General features: G+C 38.0%; 1 protein-coding gene across 3 annotated transcripts in view; it reads right to left on the bottom strand.

Moving 5' to 3' along the window:
- Window positions 1-21479, bottom strand: part of SORCS1 (sortilin related VPS10 domain containing receptor 1) — a 757576-nt gene that overhangs the window by 40244 nt on the left and 695853 nt on the right. For all 3 annotated transcript variants that reach the window (XM_056804202.1, XM_007479039.3, XM_007479040.3), the window contains exons 20-23: window positions 16084-16217; window positions 12499-12622; window positions 8422-8534; window positions 6392-6523 (exon numbers count right to left, since the gene is read on the bottom strand). In XM_056804202.1, coding sequence (XP_056660180.1) covers window positions 6392-6523; window positions 8422-8534; window positions 12499-12622; window positions 16084-16217 — 503 coding nt within the window. The remainder of the gene's footprint in view (window positions 1-6391; window positions 6524-8421; window positions 8535-12498; window positions 12623-16083; window positions 16218-21479) is intronic.

Genomic DNA, 21479 nt, shown 5'->3' with positions numbered 1-21479 from the left:
TCTGTCTTGTAACCAATACTAGTATTGATTCTAAGAGGGAAGGTAAGGGTTTTTAAAAAAGTATTTATTAAATATCTATAATAAGCCACATAATGTGCTAGACAAATTATAAGAAAAAATGAGAAACAAGAGAAAAATCTTTTTGAATCATGTTCAAAGCAAAGAAGGCCACTGTGGACATTAGTGCCAGCAGTTGAACTCAAGACCCCAAATCAAATGGATGTTTTATGAGATTTGGCCCAAATGGTGGGAGGGTGATTTATGGCATTACCACAAGAGGGCAAATAGATACCACCTAGACTTCTGAGAGCAGAAGATAGGGGGCAGGACAGCATGAAGGCAGAAGCAGGAGAGGGGAAAGATAAGCCAGAGAGACAGCTATTACCAGAGACACTATGAACTCCCCTCATGGCCAACAGATAGCTATATTTTTTTCTTCTCTGCTTTTCAAGAAATGTTAAGCAAACTTTCTAGACTCAGAAAGAGAAAGAAAAAAATAAATAAAAATAAAGAGGAAAGTGTAAGTATACCAGTCTTCACTTTATTTCCTCTGTGAATTTTTCTCTAATATAAGTGATATGCGTCTTCTTTCACTAATATAACAAACATGGAAATATGTATTATAGGACAACACATGTCCAACTTATGTCATATTACCTGCCATCCTGAGGAGGGGGGACAAGGGAAAGGGAGGACAAAAACATGGATTGCAAAATGTCAGAAAACAATTGTTAAAAATTGTTATCAACATGTAATCTGAACAAAAAGGAAAAAAAAAGGAAATGCAGGTGAAGGATTCCCAGGAAAATAGCTGGATAGAAACCTCAAATCATTTCTATATCTTGGAAGATTATCATTTCATCTAAGTAGGATCTACAACAAGATGCCTAGAGGCAGAACAGTTGGAGTTCTATGGATCCAAAGGCCTTTGTCTCTTTCAATTATATAGCCAAAGCCATGGCCCACCCTATGGCCCACTAAATTATAGGTGTATAGAATCATTTGTAGACACTAACTGAAATTGAGGGCCAGGGGAAGCACAGACAGAGGAAATCTGGAGGATTACAGAAAGCTTTTACTTCAAATTCACAGAGGAAGCAGGGTTTGACATTACTTAGACAGGGAGAAAAGGATAAAGATGAAGATGAAGAGTTTATCAGTAAAAGGCTGCAATGAATAGACTGCTGGCCTCTGACTCAGGACCTGAATTCAAGTCCTGCCTCTGACAAGGCATTTCATGCTCCAGCAAATCCTTTGACCTCTCACTTCCCTTTTGTACTTCTTTAAGACCATAGCTTGTAGGAAAATTGCTAATCTGCATTGGGAGAGGAGGTTTCCTAATACACAGGTATCAATACCAATGAAAGAACTGTCAGATATGGAGAAAAATCATTATTGATTAGAAAATGGATTAGAAAAAAAATTAAGGAAAACTCTATCAAATTAGCTAAAATGATAATAAGGCAATGATAAAATGTTGGAGAGGATTTAGAATAATGGGGATGGGTAGGGGAGGTGCTAAGATGGTCCCAGAGTAGCAGGAGTCTTTTGAATCTCCTTCTAACCGATTAATACAAAGTGTCTCAAAAAGGACAGAAATCAAAATCAGACAAGTAAAAGGGTACTCCCACAGGATGCAGCCTTAAAGGTAGGCAGTGTTTGGGGGTTTCCACTCTAAGGAGGCAACACTACACTTATCAAAGCCTGAGCTGATCAGCCCTCCCTCACACCACCTACTGCACCAGAGTCAGCCTGAGGGCTGCCCCATCTCTAATCTCTTGGGGGCTGGCTGAGGGCACCACAGACTTACCCTGGAGGACAGTGCAAGGTCTTGGCAGTGAGATTTTGGACCCAAGGCTGAAGAGTGCAGAGCTTAGGCAGCAGAGCTATAAGACTGGGCAGAAACAAGGCTGACTACAGCAGAGGCATCAGAGATTGGAAAAAATAGCCTCAGGGCAAAATGCTTTAAAATAGGCTACACAAAGAACTGTCTGGAAGATACTATTATCAAGGCAAAGCCCTGTGAGAAGAAAGCTGAGAAAGCAATGTCCACCAACATGCAGGAATTGCAATCCACAAGTAGCAAAAGAAATAAGCAGCAACAAAAAATGTTTTTGATCCTGGATAATATCTATGGAGAAAAAGAACAAAATACAGAAGCAACAGCAGAGAGTGACAAACAAGCAAACATATCTAAACTTTCCCAAAGAAATGGAAATTGATCACAAGATCTCTAGGAACTCAAAAAGTTATTCAGGAACCAAGTAAGAAAGATAGAAGAAAAATGGGAAGGAAAGTGGAAAAAAGAAATGAGAGTAATTAAAACAGAAAATAACAGCTTAAAAGATAAAATTGCCCACATGAAAAAAGAGGCGCAGAAATCAAATGAAGTAATAAAATAATGGATATATATAAATAACATATTATTATAATTATATATTATATATAAAAATATATAATAAATATATATATAAATATAAATAAATATAAAAATAATAAAATAATGGGGATACTAGTAAGCTCTTGGTAGATTGGTAGAACCAATCCAACCACTCTGGAGAACAATCTGGAATTATGTCCAAAGAATTATAAAACTCTGTATACCTTTTTACCTAGCAATAACACTATTAGATTTATTTCTTAAGGTGTTTAGGGAAAAGGGAAAAGAAACTATATGCTCTAAAATATTAATAGCAGCTCCTTTTGTAGTGGCAAAGAACTGGAAATTGAGGAGATATCCATTATTAGAGCAGCACAAGCTGTGGCATATGGTTGTGATGGAATACTACTGTACCATTAGAAATGACAAACACGTTAATTAAAAAAAAACATGGAGAGACCTATATAAAGATATGAAGAGGTAAATGAGCAGAAGCAACAGAACACTAAACACAGCAAAAGAAATATTTTTTGAAGAATAACTTGTATGTGTCTACTTCTAGAGAAAGAACTGATAAACAGAAATAAGCAAGACAAGACATAGTTCTAAATATACACATATATATATATTTGTCAATTGATTCCTAATCTAAGTGGAAGGCAGGGAGAAAGGGAGTTACCTGGGTATTTCAAAGTAATAAATTAAGAAAGAAATAAATTCAAGAAAAAAGCATCCTATAATTTGATGAGTTTGGGGAGGGAAGAACTTTTATTTTATTTTTGCTAAGAAGGCTGTTATATTTTCAATCACTTTCATACAACTAAAGATCATGAGGGTAGATAATAGGTTTAATTAAAGATAAGCCCTGAACTTCTAACCATATGAAAAAGATAGGGGGAGAGAAGTCAGTGTATCCTTTGAAGTTAGTGGGAATTCTTTTCATTCCATTGATTTGTTGGACTTTAATAATCTTGACTTAAGTTTTGTTTCCATGGGGACATTAGATGAACTATTCTGATGAATAACAAAGTATAATCCCTACCAGAGTGATAGTAAGATTCTTCAGATTTTAAGAGGATGGAAGGGATAGAGAGAGAACCTAGGATGATCTTCCAGGAGGCAACAGAGTCAATTCCATTTTCATATTAAATATAGTTTTGAAAAACAAAACCAGTGTAGCCAAAATTAAGAGGAAAGCCAGAAAATGGGGAAAATTATTACAATTTATTTCTTTTGTAATGAACTAAATTTTCAAAATTATAGGGAATAGAGCAAGATATACATATATATATATATATATATATATATATATATATATATAAATGAGCCATTCCTCTTTTGACAAATTGTAAATACACATGAACAACCAGTTTTCAGAAGAAACCAAATCAATAAGCTTATCAATAAGCAGATGAATAAAAAATATTCTAAATCCCCAATCATTGGAGAAATAAAAATGAAAACAGCCCTAAAGTACCATTTCATACCTATCAGATTGGGTAAAATGATTGAAAAGGAAAATCACAAATTCCAAAGGGGAGGAAGAAAAATGGGTATATTAATATACTGTTTGTTTAGTTGTAAACTGGTCCAGCTCTTCTGAGGACAATTTGGAACCATGTCCAAAGGGCTACAAAACTGTGTACTCTTTACCCAGCAATACCACTACTACATTTTTATCTCAAAGAGAAGAAATAAAAAGCAACAGCAAAAAAAAAATCCCATACATGCAAAACTATTTTAGCAGATCTTTTTTTATGGGAGTACAGAATTGGAAATTGAAGGAATGCCCATCAATTGGATAATGGCTAAACAACATGTGATATACAATTGTGATATAATACTACTGTGTTATAAGAAGTAATGAGCAGGTTTATTTCAGAAAAAAAATGCTGTCACATATGAACTGGTGCAAAATGTAGAGAACATTGTACACCATAAGAAAAATATTGTAATAATGGTCAACTATGAGAGACAGAGCTACTCTGATTATATAGTGATCCACAATGATGAAAAACACGATCCACATCCAATGAGAGAAGTGATGAACTCTGAGTGACGAATGAAACTTTTTTTTTCACTTTATTTTTCTTGGGTTTTTCCCCCACTATATTTAGCATGGATATATATCTTTGATAATTTCACATGTATAATGGATAGAATATTGCCTGTCTTTTCAATAGGGGATGGAGGGAGAGAAAGAATTTAGAATTCAAAATGTTTAAATATTAAAAATTTAGAAAACTAAAAAAAACTCTGTTGAACTGAATTGAAAATGCATTTCCCTAGGATGTTTATCTTTTCAAAGATTTTTCACATCCTTTCAAAGGGTCTGTAAAGTATTCTTTTCTGATCTCACAGGATTAAAAGTCAAGAAGGACTTACTCCTGGAAATCCTGGAAAGTATATCCATGCTGGTGAAAACCATCAATGTCATCAATGAATCACAGAACTTGAGAGTTGGAAGGGATAATAGTGACCTAGTTCAATCCATATACATAAAGTATGCCCAATACAGCACCACAAGATAAGTGGTTGTTTAGCCTCTACCTAAAGACCACTAAAGAGAGAGAACTTCCCACTGCTTTAGAGAAGCCTTTTGAACAATTCTAACTGAACAACTATAACTGCTAAGAATTTCATTTCCAGCCCTTCCCCCCTCCAGTTTAAATGTGCCTCTTTGTAACTTCTTTGCAATTGCTCCTAGTTTTGTCCTTTGAAGCCAAATAGAACCAAATCTTTCTTACAAATGACATCCCTTCAAATTCAAGAAGACAGCTGTCATGTCCCCATTGAGTCTTCGCCAGGCTAAATCTCTCCAGTTCCCACAACTGATCTTCATATGACATCAACTCAAGGTCCTTCCTCTTCCTGGTTGCTCACTAAACAATTTTTTCATTAATACATACTATGAATGACCAAAAAAGAGATAGAGGGTATTATAGGATTTAAAATGAATAATTTTGATTATATTAAATTAAAAGGCTTTGTATAAACAAAATTAATGTAACGAAGATTAGAAGGGAAACAACAAACTGGGAAAAAATTTCTATAACAAATGTTTCTGATATAGATCTCATTTCTCAAAACATAGAGAATTAAGTAAAATTATAAAGAATACAAGCCATTCTCTAATTGACAAATGGTCAAAGGATATGAACAAGCTATCTTCAGAAGAAAAATTCAAAGTCATCAATAAGCATACAAAAATGTTCTAAATCACTCTACATTAGAGAAATGCAAATTAAAATAACTCTGACGTACCACTTCACACTTATAAAAAAAAAAAGTTAAAGGACCTACTTGTACAAAACTATTTATAGCTGTGCTTTTTGTGGTGGCAAAGAATTGGAAATTGAGGGGATGTCCATCAATTGGGGAATGGCTGAACAAATTGTGGTACGTGTTGGTGATAGAATAAGCAAGATGATTTCGGAAAAAGCTGGCAAGATCTGCAGGAACTGATGCAGAGCAAAATAAGCAGATCTGGGAGAGAATTGTACATAATAATAGCATTATTGGATGGTGATTATCTGTGAAAACTTGGCTACTCTCAGAAATGCAATGGTCTGGGAAAATTCTGAAGGACTTATGACAGAGAATGTAATTCCATCCTCCAGAGAAAGAACCGTTGGAGTTGTCTTTCACATCAGTGTATCTATGGTTTCATCTTGGGTTTTGATTATAGATGAATGTGCTCTTACAACAATGACCAATATGAAAGTATGTTTTGCGTGACAATAAAAATAAAATTAAAAAAATACTATGAGAAATGAAGACAGGTATAATCATCTCTACTGTAGATTCAGAAATGTAGGACCAAAGAGCTTGAGTGCTTTTGCAGAGTCCATGCAGTGTCTGAGCTGACATCCTGGCTTCTAGTTTCAATTTTCTTCACCCATCCCTGAACTTCTCCATCTTGTCAGATGGTTAATGAGAAGTCTGGATGCTGTAAGAGATTGTGTTTCAGATTATAGGGAGATGCTCCAGTTCTTCCCCAGATGGACTCACCTGCTCTAGGTCCTCTGATGATCTTCTATTTTCCCCAGTAGTGTCTTGATAGGGCAAGACAAAGAGTTCAGCAGCTGTGGGTAAGCCTGGAAGCACTGCCACCAATATGTGTTGGCTTGAAACACCAGTGGCCTGGTAGGAGGAGACAAAGAAAATCTCATCAAAGTCAAGGAAAAACAGTGCAAGGAATAATGTCTGTTCATATAAACTAATAAGTCTTACTGCTAAAGGGCGTGAAGGTAAGGGGAAAGAAGGGAAGAGTCTTACTGGAGAGAATGTATTTGCCTCTGAAGCCCTGGAAGCTTGACTCGAAATCTGAGCTTAGGGCTTGTGTTATGAAGCCATTTCAAAAATAAGATTGTCTTATGATAAGTTCTATAAAGCCTGTTTCTTGGACAAGAAAACTTTTTTGACAGATTCTGCTTCCCAATGAATAGAATTCTTGCTATATAGAATCTAAACTCCACGATGGAAGGAATAACTTGTTTTTGTCTCTTTATCTCCAATATCTAGCACCATTCCTTATATAATGTAGTTGCTTAATACATGTTTGTGGATGATAGTTGAATCAGGATTGCCTTTACTCAGGAAGCAAATAAAGAAATCATCTCTAAAATGTACTTTTTCTCCCTAGTAACTCCGAGTAAAATACTGATGGTTATACATTCACAGAAGGTGGGGTTGCCCCTGCCAAGGGTATTCTGCGTAAAAGTAGGTGTCGAGTGGGAGAAGCTCTTTGAATTAGGCATTTCGGGATGACTTTCAAAATGATATGATAAGTGGTCATCCTCAATTCTGCTCCTGGGAAGAATAAAATCCACCTATCCCTACACTCAGCAGAATGTGGAACTCTGCATCAGGAATAGTAATTAGAAGCTTCTTCTAGTTTTCTAGACAGCTGGCATAAAAGCAAAGCACCTGATCTCTGGAAGTAAGAGAATAAATGGGGGGACAATGGGCAAAGTTTACTGCTGAACTAAGGGAGGGCAGCTTGATTCATCTCTAGGGGGGCAGGAGAAGGAGAAAGAACTGGACTATAGTTCAGGATGTTCTCTAGGAACCTTGTAGTCTGAGGAGAACCAAAGATGATCACCAGACTTATAGTTATCACCAAGTCAGATGTGAACTGGCAGTGGGGTCTAGGAGAGGGATGTATTACCATCTATCCAGGGGCATCGTGTGTTGGGTGAAGAGGGACCCATCCTGCCAGTGAAGGGTCTCAGACAACAAACATCCAGGACAGGAAGGACAGAATTAGGATAGGATATCTGCTCATGGCCAGTCCTGCCACTTCTGATCTGCCCCCTTTTGTGTTCTAAGTGGATCCATGAGGCAGAGGTAGAGATTACACCTGCTTATGTCCAGGTGGAGATGGTCCTTTTTCTCTAACCATTTTGCCTCTTCACACACACACACACACACACACACACACACACACATCCTCATACCGCCTACATCCTGATCTTGGTTTTAGGTCTCAGACAATATAGGTTTGCTAAATTTAATTTAATTTAATGGAGAATCTGAAGTTGGTGATGAGGTAGGAGGGCTGAGAGCTGGCACCAAAGTGTGAGTGTTATCTCCCTTCCCAAATGTTCCCAACTATGGATATCCCTTCATCCCTGGATACAGCTAGCAGGCGGTCTTTGTAATTGTGTGAGATGAAGATCTGAGCATAAGACTTAAGAAGTAAAAGGGACCTTACTGGTTACCTGGTCCAGCCTTAGCATTTTACAGATAAGGAAACCAAGGCCCAGAGAGATTATATGAGTTAGCCAGGCTCACACAATTATTAAATATGTGGCTTGAATTCTAACCCACATCTCCTCCTGAAAATGAGATATCACATGAACAGGAGACATCAATTTTCTTTCTTTTTTTATCTTTCTTCCCCCCAGAGTCCAGCAGAGAGAGCTATTTGATTGAAATCCCACACCTTTTCTAGCTGCTGAGTCCGGAGGTGCCACATCACCACCCAAGGTGGTCGGTGGGCCGTCCTTAGATCAGGAGAAGGAATTTTCTTTACTCACTTCAACTAGGGCTCTTTTGATGACCCGGCTAATGTCGCGCCTCCATTCTGGGATGTCTGGGTTATAGTCGTCCAGGTTTGGAGAAAAGGAAAGGCGGAGAGACTGGAATTCCTCTGGGGACAAAATGGCAGGAGAACTCAGTGAATCACATCATTCTTGTGTTCCTTATCCACTGCAATACTTAATAACACTTAATAATACTGTACATGAGACTATACTTAGTGACTAAAGGGTCAGTGATTTAAGGAAGAGGTTTTTATCCTGTTTAACTTTTAGTTTATAGAACTTACTTAAATGAGCAATTGAAGGAAAGGGAGAGAAGTTTGATCTCAAAATCCATACGAGGAAAATGTGTTTTCAGAAGGACTAACAGATACATGGGCTGCCTATCAGTCCCACCGGAGGCATAAAAACACACATAAATATTTCTTAACAATACTAAAAGCTTATCAAACACATGCTTTGGAGATGCTCACATCAGCAGGTTTGCTTTTATGGTGGTTATCCTATTCCATGGATATATTTTTCAAATCCTATTTTATGAGCCCCTGGTCAAGTACATGAATATCACTCCCTCAGCTCTGATGAAGAATAACAAGATGCATATTAATTAAGTTGCTCACCAAATGGCAGCAGGGAGAAGGCACTCACTGTGATGGTCCATTTTACTCTCAGGACCCCAGTTTACTTTATCCCCATCATTATCTTCCTGCTTCTCTCCTTCCCTTTTCTCCTTTTCTACTTGCTCTTACCAAACTTCAGAGTAAAGGCACCACAGTGAAGTTTACAGATGAGAAAAGGGTTTGAGTGAGGAGGAACCTTAGTTGAAAAGAGACCCTAATTTCTGTATTAAACAGCAGGGTGCAAGGATGGGGAATTAGGAACATTACACTGAAATCTGTTCTGAAAATAGAAAAGCATTGTGGGAGGAACAAAAAGGGCAAACACCAATTACTTTTTTCTTTTTTTACAGCTGCTCACAAAGATGGATTCTGCACATTTGCATTTTTAATTTAAAAGAAAACCTGTGCCCTGAAGCAAATTTAGGAGAAACAAATCAAAGTAGCTTTTCCTTCTTAAGAGTCCAGTGTGTGGCTTCATTCCTTCCTTCACATAACAAACATAACTTTAGAAAGATGTTTTCTCTTTTCTACTATTCCCACGTCTGAGATGAAAATGTATGCTTACTGTCAGTATCAGTCATATTTTGGTCATATATGAGTCTTTGTGATTCCTTTTGAAGTTTCCTTGGCAAAGATACTGGAGTGGTTTGCTATTTCCTTCTCTAGCTCATTTTACAGATATGTAAATGGAGGCAAACAGGGTTAAGTGACTCTCCCAAGATCATATAGCCAGTAAATGCCTGAGACCAGATTTGAACTCATGAAGATGGATCTTTTTGTTTTCAGGCCTGGAATTCTATCCACTGTACCACCTAGCTGCTCTTACAACAGAAGAAAGATAATGCTAATACATAGTACTCTAAATAAACATAAAAAAAAACCATTGGGATCCTGTACAATTTAGTGGCCCTTAAGGTAGCTCTAATGAACTGTAGACAGGACTGGCTAAATAAAACCTCTTCAAGTCTCAATGTTATACTCCTTAAAATCCATCTGGAGATGTAAATACACACTGAGAACTAGTATCATATAGTGAACAGGGGGCTAGCTTTAAAAAGATCTGAGTAGGTTTAAATTCTAACTGACAAATAAATGACTATTTGTCAGTTAGTAAGTAAGGCAACTTTTTAATACTAAAGAAGTGTTTTTTTTTTTAAAACAATTGTGTCCAACAGTGGATAGAATGCTGGACAGTGTCGGGAAAACCTGGATTGGAAAACTATTTCAGACTTATTACTTGTGCAAGTCTAAGCATGTCAATTAACCTTTCTCAGACTCAGTTTTCTTGTTCTTAAATGGAAATAAAAATAGCACGTACCTTACAAGGTTGGGTGTATCAAGGGAAATAATGAATGAAAAATGCTTTGATTAGCAAAATTAGAGAAATGCAAATTTAAACAACTCCTCTCACATCTATAAGGTTGGCTAAAATGATAAAAGGGCAAAATTGCAAATGTTAGAGAGGATGATGAAAAATAGGGACATTGTTGGTGCAACTATGACCTGATCCAACTATTTTGGAGAGCAAACTGGAATTATGCCTAGAAAAAGCTACAAAACTGTGTATACCTATCCTTTGAGTTACAATACCACTATTAGATCTAATTTCTAAGGTGATTAGGAAAAAAGGAAAGGAACATATATATTTTAAGATAATTATAGAAATTTTCTTTATGGTGGTAAAGAACTAGAAATTGAAGAGAGAGCCCAATAATTGGAGAATGGCAAAACAAGTTTTGGTATAGGATTGTGATTGAATACTATTATACTGTAAAAAATGACAAAGGTTAATATTCCAAAAAACAAAATATAGAAAGTCCTATATGAAATTATAAGAGCAAAATGAGATGAACCAAAAAAATATTACATATAGCAACAGCAATATTGAGAAAGAATTGATATATATATAAACAAAAAGTCATAATTTTATATATACATATACACATATATTTTGTTATTTAAACAAATAAATTATACCTTTTCTAGTACAAGGAGGGGAGGGAGATATCTGGAAACTTTAGTTTAAGAGAGAAATTTTAAAAAAGAAATAAAAATGTTTTGTTCCCTGCAGTAATGAAATCATAGGTTCAAGGTAATCATGAAAGAAAGAGAAAGGAAGAAAGGAAGGAAGGAAGGAAGGAAGGAAGGAAGGAAGGAAGGAAGGAAGGAAGGAAGGAAGGAAGGAAGGTAGGAAGGAAGGTAGGAAGGAAGGAAAGAAGGAGAAAGAAAGAAAGAAAGAAAGAAAGAAAGAAAGAAAGAAAGAAAGAAAGAAAGAAAGAAAGAAAGAAAGAAAGAAAGAAAGAAAGAAAGAAAGAAAGAAAGGAAGGAAGGAAGGAAGGAAGGAAGGAAGGAAGGAAGGAAGGAAGGAAGGAAGAAAGAAAAGAAGGAAGAAACAAAGAAAGAAACAAAGAAAGAAACAAAGAAAAAGAAAGAAAAAAGAAAGAAATAATCATTGGATTAACTGCAGCCTATTATTTCTGAGTCAATTTTTTTGAAGAGTGTACTAAGCATGTACCCACTCCAGATGCCCATTTCTGAAGCTTCTTTGGCCTTCAGACTATATTCAATTTTACTTCTAAATGAATTTCTGGACTTTATCTTGCTGTCAAGTTGGTGAGATAAGAGTAAAGAAGAGAACTGAGCAGCTTACAGGGGAAAAAAAATGGAATTTCACCATAGGACCAAGAATTTCTCCTTGATAAAATGATTTAACTTCTATACACTTCAATTCACCATTTATGCAGTGGATATATAAGCACCAATGTTCTCCTGTCCTCATAGCAATCAAAGTATCACTATTGAGTCAAGAGATTAGGCTAGAAATTCTTATCTAGAAATCCACAGGCTCCACAGATAAATTTCAAGGGATCTATGAGCTTGAAAGGGAAAAAAGTTTCATCTTTACTTTTACTAACTTCTAAATGAAATTTGGGCAGCTTGATGGTTCAGTGGATTGAGTTCTGGGTCTAAAGTCATGAAGACTCATCTGCAGGAGTTCACATCTGACCTCAGACCCTTACCACCTTATGATTCTGGCCAAGTCACTTAATCCTATTTTTATCAGTTTCCTTATCTGTACCATAAGCTGCAGGAAGAAATGGCAAACCACTCCAGTATCTTTGCCAAGAAAAGCCCAAATGGAGTCATGTAGAGCTGGACACAACTGAAATGACTGATAAATAAAATTAAATTTTAGCATTTCCTTTCATTATAACTCAATGCAGTAAATATTCTGAGAATGCTTCATTTTTTCTCCACTTTAAAATGAGGTGATTGGAAGAGATGACCTGTAAAGTTTCTCCACCTCTGAGTCTCAATCTTAAAATGACCTCTGCTTCCCAGTCTTCTCTAGGCAACACCTGAAGAGTTTCCTCCCCATTCCCCTTCAGACTCATACCAGTGGTATTCATTTTAAGCTGAAAGCAACTTTCCCATTTCAGAAAGTGGCACTCACCATATACTGCGATGGTTTTTGTGTCCTGCAGAATCGCACTCCCGGCCGAGACCTGCACTGTTATGGTGTTCATTCCTTCGGAAGTGAACTTAAATGATTTGCTTCCCTCCAGGGTAATCAGTGGCTAGAATCATATAAGCAGAAGCCCAGTGTTGAAAGATGAAGCTGCCCCTTTCCCTCCCTCCCTGCTATCAGTATAGTTATTTGATCGAACAATCTATGAGTTGATCAACAAGGCTTTATTAGGCAGTTAAAATGTACCAGGATCTGGGCCAAGAACTAGAGTCATAATTAGCAGAAATGCCAATTTAGATATAATAGGGAGAGTTTTTTCAATTCCTGCTCACTATTTCAACTCTAGATTTATATGTGGAATAACTGAGCCTTAATTATAACTCATTCAACACTCTGATTTTTCAGATAAGAAAACCGAAGACAAAGTTAAGTGACTTGCTCAAGGTCATACTGGTACTAAATGGCAACGAAATTCAGGCTCAGGCTCTCTGAATCCAGGACTGAGGTAGCTATCTTTGTGAGATCCATTTTCAGAAAGTTCAATTTGGGATCATTATGATAGGTCATAGTTCTTTGGTATGCAGAATGTCTCTATTTGTCAGTATCTCATTGTCAAGAGGGATTTTGAATAGTCCAGGGGTCCTCTGTTACTTTAGTTCCATGCAAGTTTTATTGACCATCCACAGGAACTAAGCTACTAGCTAGAGAGCAGGAACCCCCAGTGTCCTGGATTTCTTTTAGTAGGTCCTGTGGGGACTTTTGCACAAGGTAGCTGCTAGGAAATCTGTCTCCTTTTCCCCCACTAAGGAATTAGGTACTAATTGGATAGTGGATTGGAGAAACCAAATAAAAAAAAAAAGCAACAGAAGAATCAAAGTCACTTGGTATGGTGCCTTGCCAGGGAATTGGCCATGGGAATACAGAAGGTAAAAGATTATTAGCCTACTGACCTCCCTTGACTCATTTCACAAAAACATTGCTTTTCAGTCTTTCCTTCAGTTCACTTAATTAATTTTTAAATCAAAATTCATTTAAGTCTATGTGAAGGAAAGGGAAGCCGTAGGCTCAGAATTAAAATCTGATCAAATTAATACTTATTGGGAGAAATTTTTGAAGGTGTGTGTGTGTGTGTGTGTGTGCACGTGTCCATGAGAGGAAAAACCTATAAAATACTCTGCCATGAAACAGCAGAAAGATTCTAGACTTTTTCATTTCACCCCTTCCTCTCCCCTTCTCTCTGAGGATCAAACTAGATACTTGAGAGGTAACGGGCCACGTTTCCACAGGTAATCTAACAGGGAGAAGGGGTAGAACTTCTTTGTCTTTACTCCTGGCAGAGGTGGGAGTAAAGTCAATGATGGTCTCTACAGAAGTCTTGCAAAAAGCATCAGTAGGTAGGTTAGAGAGAAGACTTTCTGCTCCCTGGGGCTGTGCAAAGACACCTCTCCAGGGAAAGCAGAATTCTGCTCTAGAGAAGAGGCTTCCTGATTTATTTTGAAAATGCACCCAGCCTAAGCACTAAAGTCTCCAAATCAAAAGTGACTGCTCAAAGATCAAGAATTCTAACAAACACAAAGTCACTTGATGCCCTAGAGTTAGCAAGCGGGAAGATACTGCACTTTGGGATTTCCAATTCCTCCATAGACTGTATTTTCCCTATATAGACTATGTAGCCAAGAATTATGTAGCCAATTGATTTCTGGTCCCATAATATGGCTGTCAGAACTGGAGAGTGGATAGAGCTACAATTAAGAGTCAAGAAGATCTGGCTTTGAATTGCACTTTAAGAACATGCCAACTGTGTGACTCTGAGATAGGAAGTTAGCCTTTTGGGGCCTCAGATTCCTCATCTATAAAATTGGTATAACAGACTTGTTCAACTAGGCAGTATAATGGATAGAATGCAGGGTCTGGAGTCAGGAAGATTCATCTTCTTGAGTTCAAATCTGATCTCAGTCACTTACTGGCTGTGTGATCCTGGCCAAGTCATTTTATTCTGTTGTCTTCAGTTTCCTCACCTGTAAAATGAGCTGGAGAAAGAATGGCAAACCATTCCAGCACCTTTGCCAAGAAAACTCCAATTGGTGTCATTAGACATGACTGAAAAATAAGTGAACATCTGAAGATTATGTCAGATGATGTCTGTAAACTGAATCTGAAAACCTTAAATCCCTGTACAAATGTTAGGTATTATTTTTATATTACTTAATTTATAATATTTTATATTATATTTAGTATAATTTATATGTTATTATTTTATATTACTTTGATGGTGAAGTCAATCTCCTCTGCTCCCACCCTCACCTCCCACCCCACTGCCCCCTGCCCTTCCTTAGGAATCTATTACCCTCCTGTCTTTTTTTCTCTGAGTGTACATACACTTGACTGCGATAGTTATGATCCTCTGTCTAATTCACTGGCTCATTTTAATTAATCAATGTGGTCTAGTTGGAAAAGCAGTAGGCTAGGGGTCAGGAGACCTGGTTCTATATTTAATCAGCAGCATGGTTCCACTTCAACCTCTGGGCTTTTGTTCCCTCATCTGTAAAAATTAGGATATTAACGTTTATCTCCCAGAATTATTGAGAGCATCAAAGGGCATAAGGCACAGAGAAGAGCTCTGAAAAGTGAAAAAAAAGTACACTAGAAACAAAACTATAGTGACCACCCTGTATAAATGAGTCCAAATGAGGAGACAAGCTGGTATCATCAAATGAACATTGACCCAAGTCAGGACATGGGGATTCTTGTACTGGGTCTGTCACCAACTTGTTTATTTGTTGTTTGGTCTTTTTGGTTCTGCCTAACTTCATGAACCCATTTGGAGTTTTCTTGAGAAAGATGATGGAGTGATGTGCCATTTCCTTCTCCAGCTCTTTTTACAAAGTAGGAAATCAAGGCAAACAGAGTGACTTATCTAGGGTCACTCACCTAGTGTCTGAGGAGGGATTTGAATTCATGAAGAAGATCTGGCACTCAATCTGCTATACCATCCTGATGCCCTTATGGTGTTTATACCCATTTGCAAGTCACTTCCCCCTTTCAAGGCCAAGATTTTTTTTTCTTCTCAGAAAAGGGTAAATTGAACTAGACAATCTTCAAAGTCCCATCTAGTTCTAAACTTCTCTAAGTGATTCTGTCTTAAAGAAAGTGGTTAGGTCATAAAGGAAAGGAAAGGACCAAAGCCTCTCCTTAATATGCCAAACATCAGGCCTTTGGTATAAATATTATATAAGCAATGACTTCTACTCTAATTTCTGCTTCTAGCTTGTTTTGGTGAATTTGGGCAAGACCCTTCCCCTCTCCAGGCCCCAGTTTCCCCATCTTTCAAAGGAGAGGAGTAGGCTAAGTGGGTCCCCAAAGTCCACTGAGAGTGCCTCCATTCTATAAGTGTGTGTTATTCCATTTCGAGTCTGTGTAGTATTTTTATTTTTCATTCATTTGATTCTGAGAGCTGGGCAAGAGGTAGGGCTGTGAGTCAACAGGGGATGCTTTGCACTGCGATGAAATGATCCGTGGATTCAGCATAAGGAAAACATTTCTTGGTGTGGGGTACTAGGGATGACCTACCTCTGTGTTATTCCCATGCCACCACACGTAAGTCAGGGTCCCCACTTGGCTGGGCCATAGCACAGCTGTCGCATTCACCTCTTTGTTCTTGGTGGTGACAAAGGGAAGAGACAAGTGAACATGCTCCAAGGGACCTGTGGAGACAAAAAAAAAAAAGGAAAAGAAACCACAGAGGAGAAGATCTTGTAGATAGATCTATCTCTTCAAGGTTCCTTGCCCAATCTGGGGGAGTGTGTCACACCTCCCAAGCAAAATACAGCTGCTCTTTGAAGTGGAACAGGGCACAGCAGGCCAACAATCACATCATGATCAGCACTATTCACAAGAATCAGAGGGAAGATCATCCTCTATGTGGAAACAGACTGAAAAGGGAATATTTAGGAAGAAAGTCAAGAAAGCCTGGGCTAGCTTGGCTGCTGAATCTCTATCTGCTTCTCTATGGTTCATTGACCCAATTTTTAAACCACAAATCCTGACTACTGAGGTCAGGTTTAATAGAATTTAGCTTTAAAAGGAGAATAGAGCCTTTATTAAAGACCATTATCCTATTTGAGAGCTTTGATAAAAGGCCTGATTTGACAGGGAAAGAAACTGAGTCGCAAAAGTGACGAGCCCAGTGTCACAAAAGTAGTAGTGACAAAGACAAGGATTGGGCTTTTGTTTGTGCTCTGATTTTAAACACAGTTATCCTTCAAAACAGAGCTTCTTGGAAGAAATTTCATGGTAGACCATAGAGTATAGAAAGGGATATCTGTAGGACCAATAACTCCAGGAGGAGACAACTCTGAGGGTTAAGAGTCAACAGTAGATTCGAAAACAAAAGATCCAAATTTTCTTACTTAATACTTGTGGAAATCCTGGGCAATCAATCAACTTATTATATTATATTTTTATTCCATGTATATTGCATATTATATATATTAATACTATATTAAATTAAAATAAATTTGTTAGACACCTTCTATGTCCTGCACAGTACATCACTTAACAGCTCTGGGCCCCAGTTTCCTGAGCCAAAGGGACATGCCTCAAAGGTATCTTTTTACTCTAAATCTTCCCTGATATGGTCTGAGCAGCACGGATCAGTGCCTTCCTTGTTAGATGCTCTTCCCCTTTTATGTCCCCGTCTCTCTCATGCCAACCCATGGTGATGGGGCAAGAAGAGCAGAGGCAGCAGTTATAGCATCTTTATAAAATTCAAGTGCTGGGCCCAAATGTACTGTTCCATTGTGCTGAGCCTGCCCATCATATCATTCCTGTTCGTTAACAATGTACCCACTGATAGATTTGTTCACCTGGTAGTAATAATGTTTCTTTCAAATGAACATTTTCTTCAAAGCAAAACAAAACTCTTCTGTAGTAGCAGCTGGAAAAATAGTCATGCAAAATTTGCCGAAAAACCTGAGGTTAACCTCAGAGACCAAAGAGGAAATGAAACGATGGCTGGGAGCTGGTTTGGACTTTTTCCCTTTCCAGATCTCTTAATGAGTGTAATAAATACTCCATTCTGTAGAACATGGAAGTATTTACATTGTGATGGTCTGTAGACATCAGCCAAATTCGGGAGCATCTTTGCCATCTAGATGGACTCCTTGGCTGAGGATGGAGAAGGACTATGTCTTTTTGTGACAAAAGCAAATATCTTCTTCAGGTGAGTGTTTGCTTCTGTCTCAAAAGTTAGACACTTGAATAGCTCAATACTAGACACAGAAGGAAAGTGGGCACTACTGGATATACTGGAGACACCAGAAGATGAATCACCTTCCCAATTTAGTTATGCTGAAAACCCCCAATGGGGTCATGAAAAGAAAGACACAGCTGAAACTACTCCATATCCACTGGCTAGCCTTGGAAGCTCCATCCTTGCATTGCCCAGATGAGGCAGCAGGTGGTGCTGAATCACCCTATATGAAACAGAAAAAAGCTAATTGTAGGGAAGCAGAGAGAAGCTGAATTTAGGGATTCCTTGTCTGATGTCAGCTTGGAATCAATGCTATATGTCAGAGCATTAAGAGACTGTCTTTACAATTCAGATTTAGTCTCAACCTCTCCTGTGACATGTAAGGAAACAGATTCAGAGGTTAAGAATCACATTCTAAGAACCCAGGCTTCCAGGCTGCCCGTCCAGCTTCATTGGAAGTAAATGAAGCTCTAGTGACTATGTCAGAATTATATCTGCTGCAGAATCTGTCTTCAGGACCATCTACCTGAGTTCTGATAGCAACAGACAGAGAATGAGAGAGAGAAAGGAAAAGCATGGAAGTTTCATTTCTAATTCAAAGAATTAATAATTTCTCTTAAATCAGGAAGACATTTAAAAGGACCCCACATCCTCTTGCAAATATTCTACAAGTGACTAGGTGGTCAGGCTTCAGAGTTGAGGCCAGAAAACTCCTTCTATTTCCTTTAATGACCTTCAGGGGGATTGATTTCTTCACTTAAAAAAAGGCAGTGCTTCCTATCACACATATAGAGAGGGACTGTCACATTTCTGCTTGAAGGTCATTTCACTTCTCCCCTTCCTAGCTCTGTGCCCTGTAGCTTATGCATCTAGAGGTAGAGCAGCTTATCTTTTCTCCCCCTCCCTCCTTCCTTCTCTTGGGCTCCTTTTGTACTTCTCTTAGCTTTCAGTTCTACCAACATCTGTTTTCTCTCCTATCCCAAGCATGCCCCTTTGTGGTGGTAAAGTTTTCATTTTAGTGACTTTCTTAGAATCTCAAAGCACCCTACTAGATAAGACTTGTTGCCTGTACTTTATGGGACAAAGAAGATATAGAGTCTTTTCTTGAATTTTTAGAGAATGAGCAATTGAACTATATTTTAAAAATCATTTAACGTGTAATTTATGATTTTTAGTTGAGTCCCACCAATGTCTTCAACCATTCGTGAGTGTTTCACTCAAATCTGAAAGCTGAAATTGTGTTTATTAGAGGACTTCAGTGTAAATAAATGCAAGAGAGAAGTAGGCATCTCTCCCTGAAAACAACAATCTAGATATTACGTCTGGTATTCAGACAGGAAATTAATGTACTTTTTTTGAGGATAGGTTGGGGGGGGGACACAATATATGAAATTGATAAAAAATGACAATAATTGGTATATGGGATGATAATACCCTAATTCCTTTGCTGACCAATCAAAAAATCATTTGAGTACTTATAAAAAGCTACCTCTTCTTCATTTGAATTATTCATAAATTGACAGTATCACCTAGCCCTACTGAAAAAGAAAGACATTTACAAATGGCCTATCTTTCAGGGGTGGCTAAAGGAGGGGGAAAGAGATCTTGTATTCATCTTTTTTTTCCCCAACTCATTCTGCAACTCTGCACAGTCCCTGATGAGCTGCAGGACTGGCTGAGCTAGGCAGCTTTGCCTTTCTGAAATCTGCATTCCTACCCTAGGAAGGAAACAGTCATCGCATCTTGTGGTTTCATTAGTTTGCAAACTCACAGAGCACTGTGGACACTCTCCCCAAGGAATTCCCTCCTGTCAAGAAGCAGCTGATTACTCAGCGGCTCCAGTGAGAAGCTGTCAGCCCAGTACTGGAAATAGCACCTCGGAAACATTTTCTCCATTTGTTTCTGATGACCTTTGCAAACCTTTATTAATAACCTCTGATTCTGGCTCAACTAACCTTTCTGTACTGGAGAGCAGAGAGCAGAGAATGGAAGGGGCTGACACATGGCAGACTGTGTGGGAGCATCTACCTGGGGACTAGATTCTGAGGAGGAGCCCTTCTGTCAGCCTTGGGCTGCTCGCCTAGGGTAATTACTGCCTAATTTCAGGACTGAGTAAATCCAAAACCAGGTGTCATTTTGAAATGAACCAAAGCTCACATTTCATCAGCTCAGTTAATAGAGTGAACTGTCTGTAGCACACGCTTACGACACCTAAACAAATGCACAAAATGGTCCAGGTAAAATAAGGTGAGAGTAAAGAGACTTTAGCTTCTTAGTCCCCAGTCTGTGGCTGAGATTGACCAAGTGGTACTGAATCAGTTACTGTAACATCATCTCCCACTGAGAGATGGGCCTGATAAATACCTATGGTATCGTGGACATCAGAATGATAAATTAGGTCATAGGAAAAGAAAGTGATCTAAGAGCTTTGGGAAAAGGTAATTATTACAAGTAGCCCTGATAAATACTACTCCTTATTTCATGAACTTTTATATACTTTAGGGACAAATAATAGTTGTTTTACAGTAAAACTCTGATATTACAAGGTTAAACTTGTAAGAAATATGTTAGTCCTGTCCTTTAAGAGCTTTATTATGGGTTCCTCTAGTCTTGAATTCTAGGAGGTATGATTAATCAATCATATTGACTCAACTTGAACTATCTGCTGTGATAGCTACATCTGAATTTTACTATCAAAATCCACTCAAGTTCTAAAATTCTCTCTCTCTCTCTCTCTCTCTCCCTTCTTTTTTTTCCTCACTCCCTGATTTCTACTATTTCTATTCTTTAACCTTCATTAAAATTTTAGACTTCTCAAATTCTTCCTATTCTTCTAAAGATTCTGGCTGCAATTCCCTCTTTAGATTTAAGCCATAGCTGACTACGTCAATATCTTCCCAAGCTCTCCTTTATGACTACCATTTCCATTACTGTCAAAGGAACCACCATCTTCCCAGATACCTAGAGTATATCCTAGATGTCATCTATAACTGCTCATTTTTTCTCACATTCATTTCTAATCAGGTGCCAAGTCCTGTCAATTCTACATTGATAGAATCTATAATATTTACTACCTTCTCTCCTCTGATACTGCCACGACTCATCTCACAACTGTTGGTTGGTCATCCTACTTGAAGTTTTTTTTTTGCCCATTTCAGTCCATTTTCCACTCAGATATCAAACTGTTTTTTTTTTCTTACAGGACAAGTTTGATTCTCTCATATACTTCATCTTCCTATTGCTATTCAAACCTTTTCACAACATGGCTCCCCCCACACACACCTTTCTAGTCATCATCCACCTCACTCCCTGCCACATATTCTTTGATGAAGGATCACTGTACTCTTTGCTCTTCCAATAAGACACTCAGGCTCTTGGGTCTGGGCCAACCTGACCTATTCTCTATCCAGCCCTTCCTTGTATTTTCTTTATGCATTTGTATATACTACTCTGCACCAGGATTAGGTTCTATTTATTGGATTCTCTTCTTCCCTTCAAGACTTCATTCACATTAGATTCATGATATGCCTCTTCTGCCATGAAATCTTCCCTTACCTCAACTGAAAATATTCTCTTCCGCTTCCAATGTCTCTTAGCACTTCTCTTGAATGCCTCCTTTGAAAGGATCATTTTTCCCTTGTACCTTAGTCACAGGCACATGTGTTCTCCTCCTCCATTAGATCATAAGTTCTCTGAAAACACGTCTGAGCCCAAT

The sequence above is a fragment of the Monodelphis domestica genome, chromosome 1 (assembly GCF_027887165.1).
Source record: "Monodelphis domestica isolate mMonDom1 chromosome 1, mMonDom1.pri, whole genome shotgun sequence".
NCBI classification, from domain to species: Eukaryota; Metazoa; Chordata; class Mammalia; order Didelphimorphia; family Didelphidae; genus Monodelphis; species Monodelphis domestica.
Note: the sequence above shows the minus strand (reverse complement) of the source record. Positions and strands in the feature narration are given on the sequence as shown.